At 44.0% G+C, this 13139-nt stretch overlaps 1 protein-coding gene across 13 annotated transcripts in view; it reads left to right on the forward strand.

Moving 5' to 3' along the window:
• The window catches only part of CACNA1G (calcium voltage-gated channel subunit alpha1 G), a 102743-nt gene extending 94003 nt beyond the window's left edge, over positions 1-8740 (forward strand). For 12 of the 13 annotated variants that reach the window (XM_026861344.1, XM_026861351.1, XM_026861347.1 and 9 more), the window contains 2 exons: positions 602-771; positions 4432-8740. In XM_026861344.1, the coding sequence (XP_026717145.1) occupies positions 602-771; positions 4432-5286 (1025 nt within the window). In that variant the 3' untranslated portion in view covers positions 5287-8740. Of the gene's footprint in view, positions 1-601; positions 772-2555; positions 2879-4431 lie in introns of all 13 variants that reach the window. The other variant, XR_003399692.1, reaches the window with a different exon arrangement.
• Positions 8741-13139: the final 4399 nt, after the last annotated feature.

Consider the following 13139-nt stretch of genomic DNA (forward strand, 5'->3'; position numbering starts at 1 on the left):
CATCTGGGAGCATGCAGAGTTTCAAACCTTTTAGAAGAAGTAGCCAGCAACCACAAAGGGTCAGAAAGAGGCTGGAGAATATGTATTTCCTTCTGGGATGCTTTGCAAAACTAGACTTGAAAGCTGCAAGGTGCCATTCCTTTTGACTTCATTCCCAGTGTGCATGCTGGTTTTGAGATCCCAGCAGTCAGTCTCTGCATACACTCAGGTATGGAGACATCCTTTTCCAAAGTCTTTCAAAGTCAGCTCCTTGCAGTGCTAAGATGTGTGGTTGCCTGCAAAGTTATTGGCCCTAAAATGAGCATGTAGAAATTGCCAGTCCAGATGAACTTCAAGTTCATAATCTTCTGTTCTTAACAGGAGCTAGTCTCAGTTGTATCAGGGGAAAATGCCAAGAAAAATGAAATAATAGACAATTTTGGAATAATTTATTAGCGAGAGTTTTTTCCCAATCGTGGAGAGCCAGTTGGTGAATTCAGTGGTTTTCCATGCCTGCCTGGTCCAAGGTGCAGTGGAGCAGTTTTCTCTGAAAGGTCCTTGAGACTGGGACATAATCTGCAGATGAACATGTCACATTCCTGTCTCTTCTCCCTGTTGCAAGGTTCAAAGGCATCGGTGCAGTCACAGCCGGTGGACACCAGCGCTCTCCTACAAATTCCAAAAGACCATTTTCACCACGTAAGAGCTCATGACCACTTGGTGAGGGAGAGCAAAGCCCAGGTTTCCCAGCAGGTGCACTCTCCTTCTGCTGAAAGGCTGCTCCGCAGACAGGTAAGCAGATTTATGACCATGAACCCACTGAGGTTTTATATTGTTGTGTTTCCAGGTTAACCATGCTTCCAATTCAAGGAGAGATTTGCAGAGAAACCTCCGGAGAACTGTAATTCTCCTACAGAAATAACAAAAAGGTTGATGTATTTTGATCTGAAAGCCATCCAGGAGCAAAGAATGTGCATGATGAGTATCATCTCCTTTGGCTACATGCCTAAATGTTCTCCACGTTGTTAGCACTTTCTTTTTTTCAGTCTCCTTCATAAATGCAGCCAAATGCTCCCCAGGGGCTTGTTGGGTTTAAGGAACTAATTCTTAACTGCTGTGATTTTCTCAGTGCTTGAAAGGACACGGGCTGCAGACTCCATCCCAGGCCACCCTTCCTGCGGCTCCTCTGGTTTCTTGAAAGGGGAAAACTCTTTAAAAGGAGATGGATATCTCATATGCAAAACCATCATGGAAAGCATACTGGGTTTACAGTGAGGACTGAAAATTAAGATCCTTTTGAATCTCCTGTGTGCTTTTGAAAAGTTTGAGTATATGCAAAACAGAACACATTTTATTTTGCAACTGGTTTTATCTCTGGTTCTTGCCTGGCATTGATTTAAATCCTGATTCAAGCAAAGATCTAAGAGATCTAATCAAAGATTCCAGTCTGGCTGATTGGAAGCATAAGTTTATCATTTTTAGTAAAATACTTAAACTTGTGCTTCACTCTCACATTTTTAAGCGTATTTCATTGTGCAGCTGGACCGGGACCAGAGGCATGTCTGATTCTCAAACTCTGCTTTCTTCAGTAGTTTTGTGCCTGATTTTATATACATAAAATAGATCACTTCTATTTTTTCAAAAGCAATTTCTTTCCTGCATGAAAATATTCCAATTTTTTCATCTTTTAATCAACATTGACAAATTAGACAGTTGATTCATTAAGCTCTAAAAATGAATGTGAAGTACCAAGGTTAACAATTACATTAGTCTGTAATACTAAATTGACATAAGAAATTCCTAGCATGTATTTGTTTGCACAGGGCTGGCCAGCTACCCCAATCACTGCTAATGGGGAAACTAATTGATGTCATGATTCCAGTTCATAACCATTCTCTTTTGCTTTCTAATGAATAACAGACCCATCCTTTTGAACTGATCTATCTAGAATAAATTACCATGTTAACCATCTTCCTCAGCCTAATTTTGTTCATATCTTTGAAGGCTTCTTTTTCTAAACCTTTTCATATGTTTAAGTTAATTTATTCCCTCCCTCCTCTCTGCTCATGCAGTGAGATGAGCATGCTCTTGGAGTGACATTTCAGAAAGAAAAAAGCTTTGGGACAGTGGGCAGATGTGGTCTGTGGGCCGGTCGGATCCCTCCAAAGGTTGGTGAGGTGCCCTGGGCGCGCTCCTGAGCAGCAAGCAGCTCCCGATGTGGCTACTGGGAGCAGTAAGGTTGTTCCTGGCAGCAGGGCAGTATTGCTGTTGCTGTTAATTGCGATCGAGGTGGGCAGACACTGTGAAACTGAGTTCTTAAAGAGGCAAAATTCCCTTTACACCCCTGTCACTTCTGCTTCTCAAGTGCTCTCTGCTTGGCTCCTTTTATTGCCACCACTAATTTGTTACTAGCACATTACAATAACCCAAACTCACAAAACATTTTGGTTTGCAGTACCGATTTTTCCTTATTGTTACGTATATTGCATGTAATTCTGATTTGTTTTCTTTTCTTTCTTTTCTTTCTTTCCTTTCCCTTCCCCTTTGTACCCTGCCTTTCCTAAATCTGTGTATAGATAAATCTTGTTCACCACATACCTGTTCCATGCACTTTCCTCCATCATTAAAACCTGTGTGTTTAACCTCACTTTCCCTCCAGAGTACTGAAGAGTGGACACAGTCCCAACAGTAATGTGCAGCTTAGACTCTGGAAAGTTTGACAATTAGCGATGCACTCGCAGATGAAGATGAGGGTATTCCCTGCTGAGGAATATGCTCCTTGGCAGTGTATTGCACAAAAGCTTTACTCCAGGGGAATTCTACTTGAAATGAAAAAGATTTTCTGGTTGCAGGACTGTGTATCCAATGTGTAGCCCACACCAAGCTGTGGCTACTACAGGTATAGAACCCAGTGGGATGGCAGAGGGTCCTTTTATTTTGAAACAAACCTGTAAAACATTTGTACAGTTACTACTTACAACTACCAAAGATGCAAGTGTCATAGGGGAAGAAAGAGCTGGTGGTAACTAATACTGTCGTTGCAACACAGGTCGGCGTACAAGCAAAAGTAGTGCCAATAATTACTTTTTGCTTCTATATTCTATTTTCTTGTGGTCGGTGTCTCTTCTCAGGATATGAATATGATTTCTTCTCCCAAACACACTAAATTTATTGGCATTGAGGAGACCAGAATTAGCTCTACTCTTGACTGTGATAAGTTGCCAGTATTATGCTGTAAAATTTTAACTAGAAAGAATTCACCAGCATTAGATAAAATCGTTTGCCATATTAAATATTCTCTCAATGACAAAGGAAGCCCAATGTGCAGATGTAGCAATAGACTCTTGTGTATCTGCGTGCACACATGTGCGTACTGCAGCTGATGAGAGCTTTGCCTGAATAGAGATCATTTGGCTCAAACGATCCTTGCGGGACAATTTTTATATAAATTCTAAGATCATTTTGGGGCGATTTGTCACAAAAGTATTCCTTGGTATGAGGAATTTAATCTCCTTACACTTCTCTAAAGGACTAGAACCAGCTGTACACATTTCCTCCAAATTCCTCTGTGAAGTTTTTAATCTTTTAGATCATTTAAGAGTCTTCTCAAACTGAGACTCTGCCTTTAAGGGCCAGTTAACATGGCTGATTTATAAACCCTTTTGACAAGGGGATGCAGTGCAGTGAGGAGACAAAGCCTTCAAAACATGCCATAGGTTCTCTGCCAGCAGGCACTGATGCTGCTGCATACGGCTCAAGACAGCCAAGGCAAAATGTGCCTTAGGAAGCCTGAACTCAAGAATCAGAATAAGTTGAAATAATTACAGATTATTATTACTATTATTAGTCCAGTTTTGGACTTCCAGCTCCCCTGCCGTAACATGGTGCAAAGTCATGGCTCCAGCCTGGGGACCAAAGCCAGGGACAGGCTGTTGCCCTGATGCTGGTGCAGAGTGTGGTTGCTCTGGTGTCGCTGGCTCTGGGGATCCTGCTCCACATGCTCAGCATCACCTGAGCTAGAGAAGGCAATACACAGTTTCACTTGCACATCTTCCTTCTCCCACTCGTACCTTGACTGCTAAAATTATGAAGGGCTTTGCTGTAGATCCTCATCCTTTGCATAACAAGATTATGTCTAAGTTTGGGTGGGGGCATTCTGTTTTTGAAGCCCTCCATCGTTAGAGGAGAAAGCTAAATGTCAACCATTTACAAAGAATGGAGGGTCAAATTCACTGTCATTTGCACAGGGACAAACCCACAGATCTCTGAAGTATGGGAGCGGCTAGAACGCACAACACAGGTCATTATAGGAGTCAGTGGGTCTGTGCTGAGGTACCTCAGCAGGGCTGAGTGCCCTGTAAATGTCTTGCTTGTACTAACCTTTGTTTGGTCTCTCTCTCTCTCTCATATGGCTACTCCCCTCCTCCCTGATCCCTTTGCGCTCTGATACAGATGGCTATAAGGAACGACTCTTTGGATAGCAAGGAGAATCTTCACACCGAGGTGAGTGAACTCTCTGACCCAAATGTCCCTGCTGTGCCCAAGGAGGAGTCATCAGTGGCTCTGACACCCTCAGAAGCTCAAGAGTTGGCTGCATGGAGCCGGGCAAGTGTTCATACACAGCAGCTTTCCCACAATCAGTATAATATTTCAAAGCAGGCACCAGCATCGTGTGCTTGTGCAGACTCGTATCAGGAGACACCTGGAGATTCAATGGACCAAGAAGTATCTGAAATAAACAGCTCCTCGGAGCCTTTCACTTCAGAAACTTGTACAGCCTCGAGTGCCTGTTCAGAGGTTCAGCCTCTCAGTCCTAAGAGGAACATAGGCAATACTGGCAACGTTACACTGAAGGACCTGAAGAAATACCACAGTGTAGACACCCAGGGTCTTCTAAAAAAACCACCCTCTTGGTTAGATGATCAAAGGAGACATTCAATAGAAATTTGTTCAATGGAAAACAGCCCTCAGCACCATTCCACATCTAGCTCCTCTGGCTTCATAAGTCAGGTGGTAAGTGAAATGGAAGGCTTGCAAGGAACACGGCAGAAGAAAAAACTGAGCCCTCCATGTATATCTATAGATCCACCCGATGGACAGAGTTTGCTACCTAGAGGACCTCACAGCATCTCACCTGCCAGTGGAGACATTTGCTTGAGACGGCGTGCTCCATCCTGTGAGTCCAAGGATTCGATGGATATAGGGGATTCGTTGCTTCCAGACAGTATGTCAACATCTCCTACCCCAAAGAAAGACTTGTTGACACTTCCTAGCTTTTCCTTTGATCAGACGGAAATGGACCCCTGAGTTACTTTTCTGTTGGTGCCAAATGTTTTCTTCCTTTCATGTAATAGAAAAAAAAAAAATTAAAAACTCTGTATTCCAAAATGGCACTGGGTAAAAAATTTCCAAAGAAAGATTAAAGAACCAGCTGGTTAAAAGAGTGGTTAACCTATATCACGCTTACTTAAGCATATGTCCTGCTTAGGTAAAAGCAATACAATGTGCAGAATCTATATGTATATTATATTTTATTAAATTAATTGAATCTAGTATTGCGGGATGTAGTACATTTTGTGACTAAAGACTCGTTTAATTTTCTTCTATTTTATGTACCTCAGAATATTTCTGAGACAAAGTTGGTTTTTATGAATATTTTAACCTAAAAAATATATATTTAATCCCTTCTCTTTTTTTGTTTTGTTTTGTTTGGGTTTCATTTTGTTTTTCAAAGCACAAAATGTAGCCAATTAGTGCATTACAGAGGAAATGTATCCCACAGTCAGCAGTAAATAAGGATTATTTAATGTAATTTATTCTTCCCCTTTGATTTCAATATTCTGGGAAAAAAAAAATTTGGATAGTATAGAAATGAAGTGGCAGTTTTTTAACAGAATAATATTCCAATTTTACATAAAATCAACATCCAGAGTGAAAGCAAGTGCACAAACTGAGGAAGGTACAACATGCTGACAGATGTCTGAAGATGGTGAATGTAGAGCCATTGACTGTTCACAGTACTGAATTACGAAAGGATTTTGTAGATCATCCACTGGTGACTCGCAAAATCATGTCCATGGCTAATTTTCATATGTGCCTAGGAAACTGAGGCACAAAAGCCTGTGGTCACTTCTGAGATGTTTTTTCCAGTGTCTCCAAGACAGGCTGTTTCTTTTGCTGAGTTTTACACCTCTGGAAGCCTGCTGTTTGCAGTGGAGCTCCTCCTTTCTGCATCCGTGTGAGGAGGAGAGTAAAGCTGTATTTAAGATTTGTAGTGGGTGAATTCAGTACAGACATGACACAGCAGTGGGCTTAAGCACACGTTTAAAATTAAGCTCTTGCTTAAACTGCCTTGAGGTTGATTGTATTTAAGTAATTCTTGAAAATTAAAATCATATGCTTGTGTATTGGACAGAATCGAGGCCTACTGCAAGTTATTTTACAGAATATATGTAAGAAAGTCTGTAGGTGCTGAAATGACTGTTGATTTTCAGTAAAAAATCTGCTTTTTTTCCTATCCCTGCTAGTGTTAATTTACATGACCATGACTGTAAATTTATTTCCAATCTATCAAAAGCCTTAAGCAGCAACATCATCTACAAAGTAGATAAAACCAGAATTTGTGTCCTTACTTTATAATATGTCCTTAATGTCAGTCATCTCAGAAATTAACTGTTTACTTCTGTGCTAATGCCCTCTGCAAAAAGCTGTAAAACTGGACAGCACAGTCTGGAAATCACGAGAGGTTGGCCCAGTTCAACACCTCCCGCTCTTCACAAGATTGATGGAAACCAGACAGTAACTTCACTCAACTTCCATGAAATCCCATTGAGATTTACACTAAATAAGACTCTGCAGGCGTGGTTTGAAGTGTGCAAATAGTCACAGGTTTAAAACTGCATACATGGATAAGGCTTGACTGGATCGTGTCTTTAAACCAGCACAGGCAAGAGGAGGATTTGTGCTAATTCTGTCAGTTGGGAGTTTGTAACTTTTTGAGAACTAGTGATCTTTTCAAATTGCTACAACATGTTGATGTACAGCCTTTTATCCATTCAGAGATTAGACTGTTACAACTACATGTATCTGCATTAGCTGAAGTATACATACATATAAGAAGATGCTGTTCATACCCAACAGCCTATGTGAGGTCTTAAACTCCTTTATTTTCACTTAAGGACATTTGCTCCGTAAACAATCCCTATTGATTTACATGTCCTGGAGAAATGTAAGGGCTTTCAGCAGGAAGTCAGGCAATCAGTGTATTTGAAGTAGGAGGATTAACATTCTGTACTATTTACTGCAGTTAGATTAATTCTTGGCTGGGACATTTTTCCCCTCTTCAACACCGGCCCATACAGAGACCGCTGTCTTTGATATGCCAGACCAAATCTAGAGTTAAGCCCGTTTAAAGCAACGATTTCAAACAGACCTTTCATCAGTTCTTTGCCCAGATCATATTTAAGGAAATAATAAAATTACAGTGTATTAAGCCTGAGAAATATTCTTAATCCCTTTTTGATTTTACACTCATAATGAGCCTTAGCTTTTCCTTTCACATGTACTAAATAATTTGGGAAAATAGCTAGGCCACTAAAATTGCCGACCCTGGTTCCTTAATTATTAGGATTGTGTTTGTATAGCTGGAATGATACTACTTGTACAGTTCCTTAAAAAAAAAAAAAAAAAAAAAAAAAAAAGGAAGCTTGAAATCATGGCACATGTAGCTTGAAATCATGGCACAAACAGTGATGTGATGATAATCCAAATGCTCAACTCCAAATGTAACAGAAAGCCTAAAAGCTCTTCTATTTTCGATACTCGGGGGTTTTGCCCACTGACAAGGCTTGTGGAAGTAACAAAAGTTTACATCATACGTGAATATTTAATAAAGACTAGCCAATAAAAAAATACTCTTATGATGATGCATTCAGGAAAGAAATCCATGTAAAATAGATTGTTTTCTAAACTGGATAAGTTTTTTCTAGATGCCCTTTTGAAAGACAAATACAAATGTACTGCAGCGCGTGCAATAATATTAAGATAATTTTAAATACCTTTGGGGGGGTTTTATAGAATTTGACTTTTTTTAAACAAAATGTACAAAATCCACAGAAATTCTGTAGAATGGTTATGTTGATAGAATTTTTTATATTTTTGTAGAAATCTATAGAGAAATTGTTAAAAGTCTGCGTAGCATCTTGGGAACAGAAGCAGCTCTTATCTACAAGTTTCTTTTCATAAACCTGGAGCCAGACCTACTGTATTACAACATGTATAGCCTAGTTTCAGAGCCTGCATCCAGGTCGCGTTTAGAAGTAAGCAGCTAAGCTCAAGTTCTACGATATTGCAGTGCTATTACTGTTCGAGAACTGTACCCATATAAAACATCTACCCCCAAAACTCAGCCCCTATCGATGGTAAAGTAGTCGCATGGCTATCCAGTTCATTCAAGCACACCAGCACTTTACTACTGTGGATTTACTGTATACAGGTGGGAGGAGGATATTCTGCTATTGCTAGTCTGACACATGGGGAAAAAAGAGATTGCAGACGTGTCTGGGAAAATGTAAATTCCATTCTTGCAGCCCCGGGCACATAGAACTGATTTTTCATAGCTCGGTTACAGGCCATTGATACTGTAGATATTTTGGAGGAGGGCAAAGAAAACACTGTTTTTGACTTGTGTGGATTGCACTCAGCACAAGGTGTATTCAAGGAGAAAAAAAAAAAAAAAAAGGCAAACAAAAGCATTACCATTGTAAATTAGGCTATGCCCCAGTCTCCCCTTTTCTGCCCCTTTGGCTATGATAACCCATGTACCCTATAACACAAGGTGACTAGAGTAGGCACAGTACCATTGCAATGTCCGTAACAACCTAGTATATATTATAGAACTTTGTATTTAATAGTTAATATATTGTTATACTGTATCAGGTATATAGGCCAAAACAAGGTCTTTTGGTCAGGGCAACAAAAGGTGGTATTCATGGGGAAAACTGGGTTAAAATGTTCCTTTTTAAAAAAAGAAAAAAGACAAAAAACGAGTGTAAATCTTTACATATGACAAAAACAAATGTGTCCTATTAAAAGCTTTTGAAAAGAAAACAACTGTGGACTTCCCTTTTTTGTTGTTGCTGATGATAGTCTGTATCATTCAGGGCGGTCAAATCTTTGGTCATGTTTTAATTGCGAACAGTTGGAGTAGGTATTGTATGGAAGCAGCGGATGGGAAGTTGAGAGAAAGATTGTGAAATGTCGGCCCTCTGTGAAGCAATTCCGTTTGACACCACAAGCGGATCTGGCCCAGTGCATCGCCCAGGGTGTGCTGTTCTACCAGCCAGGCCATCAGTGATGTTTCTGCAGATCTCACTACGCTGGCAGAGGACACCTCGGCAAGTTGCTTAACGATGCGAAGGCTGCCAGGACTGCAATGGAGGGAGCTGCAGCCAAAGGGGAGAAAGGATTTAGAGAGAAGGGGCAGATTTGATCTGTCCATGAAAACACGTTGCTGTGAAGAGGAAGATGCTGGGCTTTTCCATGCATTCCCAATTTCAGGATTTCCAGCCTGAAGCACAGCACCTTTTCTCCATCCCTCCAGCAGTCATTTAGCTCCTTGTGAAGCAAGAGTTGGTGGGGCTGGCACTGCCCTGGGAGCTGCAGACTGTGCTGCAGGGCAGCGGGGGCTTAGCCCCCAGATGCTGCTTAGGTATGACCAGAAACATTTGGACCTAAACTCTTCAGGGGTCATCAGTGAAGGTGAAGCTCCTTAGCTCCTAACATGAAGTCTCCTCTCCTCTGGGGAGCTGCCACTAGAGGGAGGATCCGGGCCCGCAGGCACTCTGAAGCCCTGTTTCTCACTTTGGCTTGAATGAGTTGATGAACACTGCAGCAGGAGGGACCCCAAGCTGACATCCAGAGTGGTTATGTTGTCTAGAGGGTGTTTTCATAAAGGCCCTCTCATAGCCATCTCTGAGTAGAAAACAGCAGGAAGCAAGTTAGCCCTTAAACAGAGAGAAAATGTGGTTCTGTGCAAAATGCCATGCAAATCCACGCAAAGCGGGACTCCCAAGGTGAACTCTGTAATGCATCTGTGTTGTCCAGGCTGAACCCCACCAGGCTGGAACTGCTGATGGGCTGAGGCTGGAGGATCCACATGGCATTAAGGTAAGCGGGGCTGAGCCGGGGAGGCAGAGCAGTTCACGGGTTCAGGCGCTCCACGCCTCTGCACACAGGTGAGTTCAGCCCCGTGGAAGTTCCTTACCGGGGATGTCAAAGCCCTGTATTTCCAGCGCTGAGTTTCAGAGGCGCTTGGGAGGGGTCTTGTTTTTCTGCTCTGTTTTGTGAGTGTTCTTGTATGAAGCTCTTTTGCTTGTGGTTTTTAGAAGGCTCCCACCCAGGCTGGCTGCTTGTGGCTATGCTCTCAACTTGCCAGAGCCTGGGCATGGCACTTTGTTATTCTGTTTGGGAAGTAATTTGGATGCTGCATGAAACTAGGTTGTTTTCTATGTAATGGTAGTTGCAGCTAGGGAAGGAGCATTTCAAATTTAATTTGTTTCTGGCTTAGCCGAGACAGTTAGGTGAATTTAGCTAACTGACCCTGTGTGGAGAGCTGTGTCCCATCACAAGAGCTGTGTGTGCAGCACATCCCTTGGCCAGAGCCCTGCCAAACCCTGCAAGCAGCTGCATGAGAAATAGGAAAGGCCTGCTTGTGCCTTCTGTACTTCTGGTGTTCCAGAGAGACAAACTGAGACACACCAAGTCTTAGATGTGACCTGTACTAGAATCCCCTCAAAATAAGTCAGGAAAAAGCAATTTAAAGAAACGTGCTTGGTTCCCGTTATGCCCACCAGCACCGTGGGAACGCCCCGCTGTGATCAGTCACTAGGGGCTGAGGATCCCGCCGATTAAACGGTTCAGGGCAGTAAAGTTTTGGAGGGCCGAAGCCTGAGCTGCCCTGCCCGGAGGGTGCGCAGGCTCAGCCCGCGGGGCGTGGGCAGCCCACGGCCACGGCCGCAGCGCCGGGTGCCCTGTGCGCGGCCGTTTGCTACCATCTAGTGGGCTGGGGGGGAGCAGCGGGTCCGGGCGGGCTGTCTCCGGGACACCGGCACCGGGACGCTCCGGGGACCGGGGAGTGGGTAAGAGGGACCCTGCGGGACAGAGCTGCCCGCCCGTGGAGCGCTTTGTGCCTGTGTTGCAGGAACAGCGCAGTGCTGGAGGCGGGGGAGGAAGGTTTCTACTTCTGCGGGGGTTTTCAGCCACTGAAATTATAAAAATCTCTTCCTGCCTAGGAGGAGAGGAAGGGTTTCTCCCAGCTTCAGGAGCAGCATGCCAGCCAGGGGAGCCACGCAGCACAGACACGCCTTGCTCCGTGCTTGTGGGAGCTGCTCGGAGCCAAGGTGCTGCCCACGTCGGCCAGCATCTCCCCCCCAGCAGCGTGGCCTGGGCTTCTGCAAAGTGCTGGGAGACAACAGCCCACTCAGGGACAGGCCTTAAGGCTGGCTAGCATCTCAGAGCCTGTGGTGGCACCTGAGAGGCTTGTTTGTCCCTGTACATGCTTGTACCTGCTTTAAGTGCAGTAAACCGTCCAGCCCTCGCTGTGCGTGCCGATCCGTGCCAGTCCCGTAGGGGCTGCACACTCACGCACAGCAGCTACGATACACCCACAGTCTGGGAGCTCGAAGGGGGAGTTTAACCTCTGCTTGGCCTGACATGGGAGGAGGATAATCAAGCAGGCCTTGTGCCATGTTGCATGGCTTGTGCCGAGTGCTCGGAGGTTGTGTGTGCGCCCGGGCGCAGGCTGAGAGCTTGTCACTAGATGGCAATGCCATGAAGTGGTTCAGCTGGGCTATTTGTGTGCGTTAGTTCAGGCCACACCTGAGGTCCCCTGTAACCTGCTGTTTCTGTTTGGTTTGGTGTGGTCTTCAGCGTCATCAGCGAAAGCCATTGTCTCGATGGCATTTTCCCATTTAAGGGTGATTGAACTTTAAGGTGTTTTTTACATGTTGTATTCAATGCTTCAGATATGTTTGCAACACATTGTATAATCCTGCAACATCCTCTGGCATTTTCTATTATTGCTTGAGTCACTGGATGCTATAATTGGCAAGCTTTCAAAGGTCCCGAATAGATTATCTTGCCGTATCTATTTAATACTCTAAATAATGCAACCAAAGACCCCTGCAGCTCCAGCTGGGAAATGAAAAGGATGGTTAAACCACTTAATTACTTACTGTGCTAACACTTATTTTGCAGAAACAGAAAGCAGAATCCAGCTGTTCCAGGGGAAATCAGGAAGAAGTTAATATCAGCGTGATTCTACAAAGAAAAAATACCACAGTGGGCAGCATGTGCTCTGCTAACACCTGCGAAGGCAGTGCTGGGTGCCACTGGCTCAGCGTAGCCAAGGGCTGGTGACAATTCCATGTTCATTCAAACAAAGCAGGACCCGCTGTTAGGATTCCTGCAACCACTGTGAGTTCTGTGTGCCCATTTTGCAATGAAATCCTGAATGGCTTCAGCCCATTAAAACTAGGAGGGGTTTGTGGGGTGCCAAGTTGGCAGGGTGAGAGGATAAGCTGTGGCAATTGTCAGGGTAGGATATTCTGGGTCTTAGCTACAGAAGGCCCAAGTGCCACGTGTTGCTTATCTGTGGCTGTTTGTCCATCACCCCAAGATCCTTCTGGAGCCAAACCACCCACAAGCTGGGGTGTGTTACATCTGCCACAGCTTCCAGGAACCTCTGTAGGCACTGGAGAGCATGTTTGTGGAAATATCTAGCAGGTGAGACACCCAATGCATTCAGGTTATGCTGCTCACCACTGGAGAAGCTCCAGGATCACTTTGGGGTGATCTAGACAGTTCTCAGCATGTCTAGATTCTTCTCCTGCTCATTGCTCTTGGTATGAAATGTAGGAGCACCCATGTAACAGGGGGAAGACAGTACTGCACATGGTGTCCTTGGAGAAGTCACACATACACCATTTTCTCCTTTCACAGAGCCTTAATGCACTGGGGGGACCCACCTCACCCCACAGTGAACAGAATGACTTTACAGTGCAGCTTCAGGTGAGATGCAGCTCCTTGCACTGGCATCCCAGGGAACTGCCACCTCTGTTCTTCCAGCCAGGGGAATCTTGCCTTCCCTTCTGCTCCTTGCC

This window comes from Athene cunicularia, assembly GCF_003259725.1.
Source record: "Athene cunicularia isolate RWA chromosome 18 unlocalized genomic scaffold, athCun1 chr18_part1, whole genome shotgun sequence".
In the NCBI taxonomy this organism is placed as follows: Eukaryota; Metazoa; Chordata; class Aves; order Strigiformes; family Strigidae; genus Athene; species Athene cunicularia.